Source organism: Acanthisitta chloris, unplaced genomic scaffold (assembly GCF_000695815.1).
Source record: "Acanthisitta chloris isolate BGI_N310 unplaced genomic scaffold, ASM69581v1 scaffold28672, whole genome shotgun sequence".
Classification (NCBI taxonomy): Eukaryota; Metazoa; Chordata; class Aves; order Passeriformes; family Acanthisittidae; genus Acanthisitta; species Acanthisitta chloris.
In genome coordinates, this window is record NW_008659207.1 from 1 (window position 1) to 867 (window position 867).

At 60.1% G+C, this 867-nt stretch overlaps 1 protein-coding gene across 1 annotated transcript; it reads left to right on the forward strand.

Annotated features, from left to right (window-relative positions):
• Positions 1–132: 132 nt before the first annotated feature.
• On the forward strand, positions 133–544 carry ARL16 (ADP-ribosylation factor-like 16; the record flags this gene model as incomplete). Its single annotated transcript, XM_009069314.1, has 2 exons — positions 133–248; positions 373–544. Coding segments are annotated over 2 exons (288 nt in total), but the record flags the coding sequence as incomplete, so codon positions are not given.
• Between the last annotated feature and the right edge of the window lie 323 nt (positions 545–867).

Consider the following 867-nt stretch of genomic DNA (forward strand, 5'->3'; position numbering starts at 1 on the left):
GGGACTCCCGGGGCGGGGGTCACTCGGTCTCGCCCCGTGGTGGGATCCCCCTCCTCTGTCCTCTGCTGTGACCCAGCCCAACCCGGCGCTGCTCTCAGCACGGCCCACACCTCACTCCCTTCTCCCCTCCAGTTCGTGGTTGATGCCTCCAACCCAACCCAGGTCTCCTCATCCTGCATCCAGCTGCTCTCCGTCCTCTCTGCAGAGCCACTCGTCTCCGTGCCCGTCCTGATCCTCTTCAACAAGATGTGAGCGGAGGGGTCAGCCCAGAGGGTGGGGGTGCCCAGGGGCAGTAGCTGGAGCCCCCTGGGCTGGGGCTGGGAAGGAGAGTTGTGGTGGTGGGCTAAGGCAGCCCCTCTCTCCCCACTGCAGTGACCTGCCCTGCTACATGTCGCTGGTGGAGATGAAATCGCTGTTCCGCATGCAGGACATCGTCTCCTGCGCCACACAGCCCATCACGCTGCTGGAAACCAGTGCCCGTGATGGCACTGGCCTGGCTGATGTCCTGCAGTGGCTTCGGGCCACCTCCGGAGACCCTCGCTGACCCCAACAGCCCAGGACGATCCTGGCTGGGGATGAATGCACAATCACATCATGTGTGAGTGCACAGTTACCTCATGCGTGAGCCTAGAAGTCTTTTCAAAAGAAGCAAAAAGCTATCTAGATATACACATACAGCTGTGGTTTGTGCCCAGGTTTTCTCCAGCACTGCAGAGGACTGTGCATGGCAATGTGTAGGGAGCAGTACAAGGAGATGCTGGCAGTGAGCAGACACAGCACTCACAGGGGTGTGGAGCAGGTGTCACAACATGTGACCCTTGGGGTGGTCACCACTGGCTGTCTTGTGTGGCTTCTGTATAGTCACAG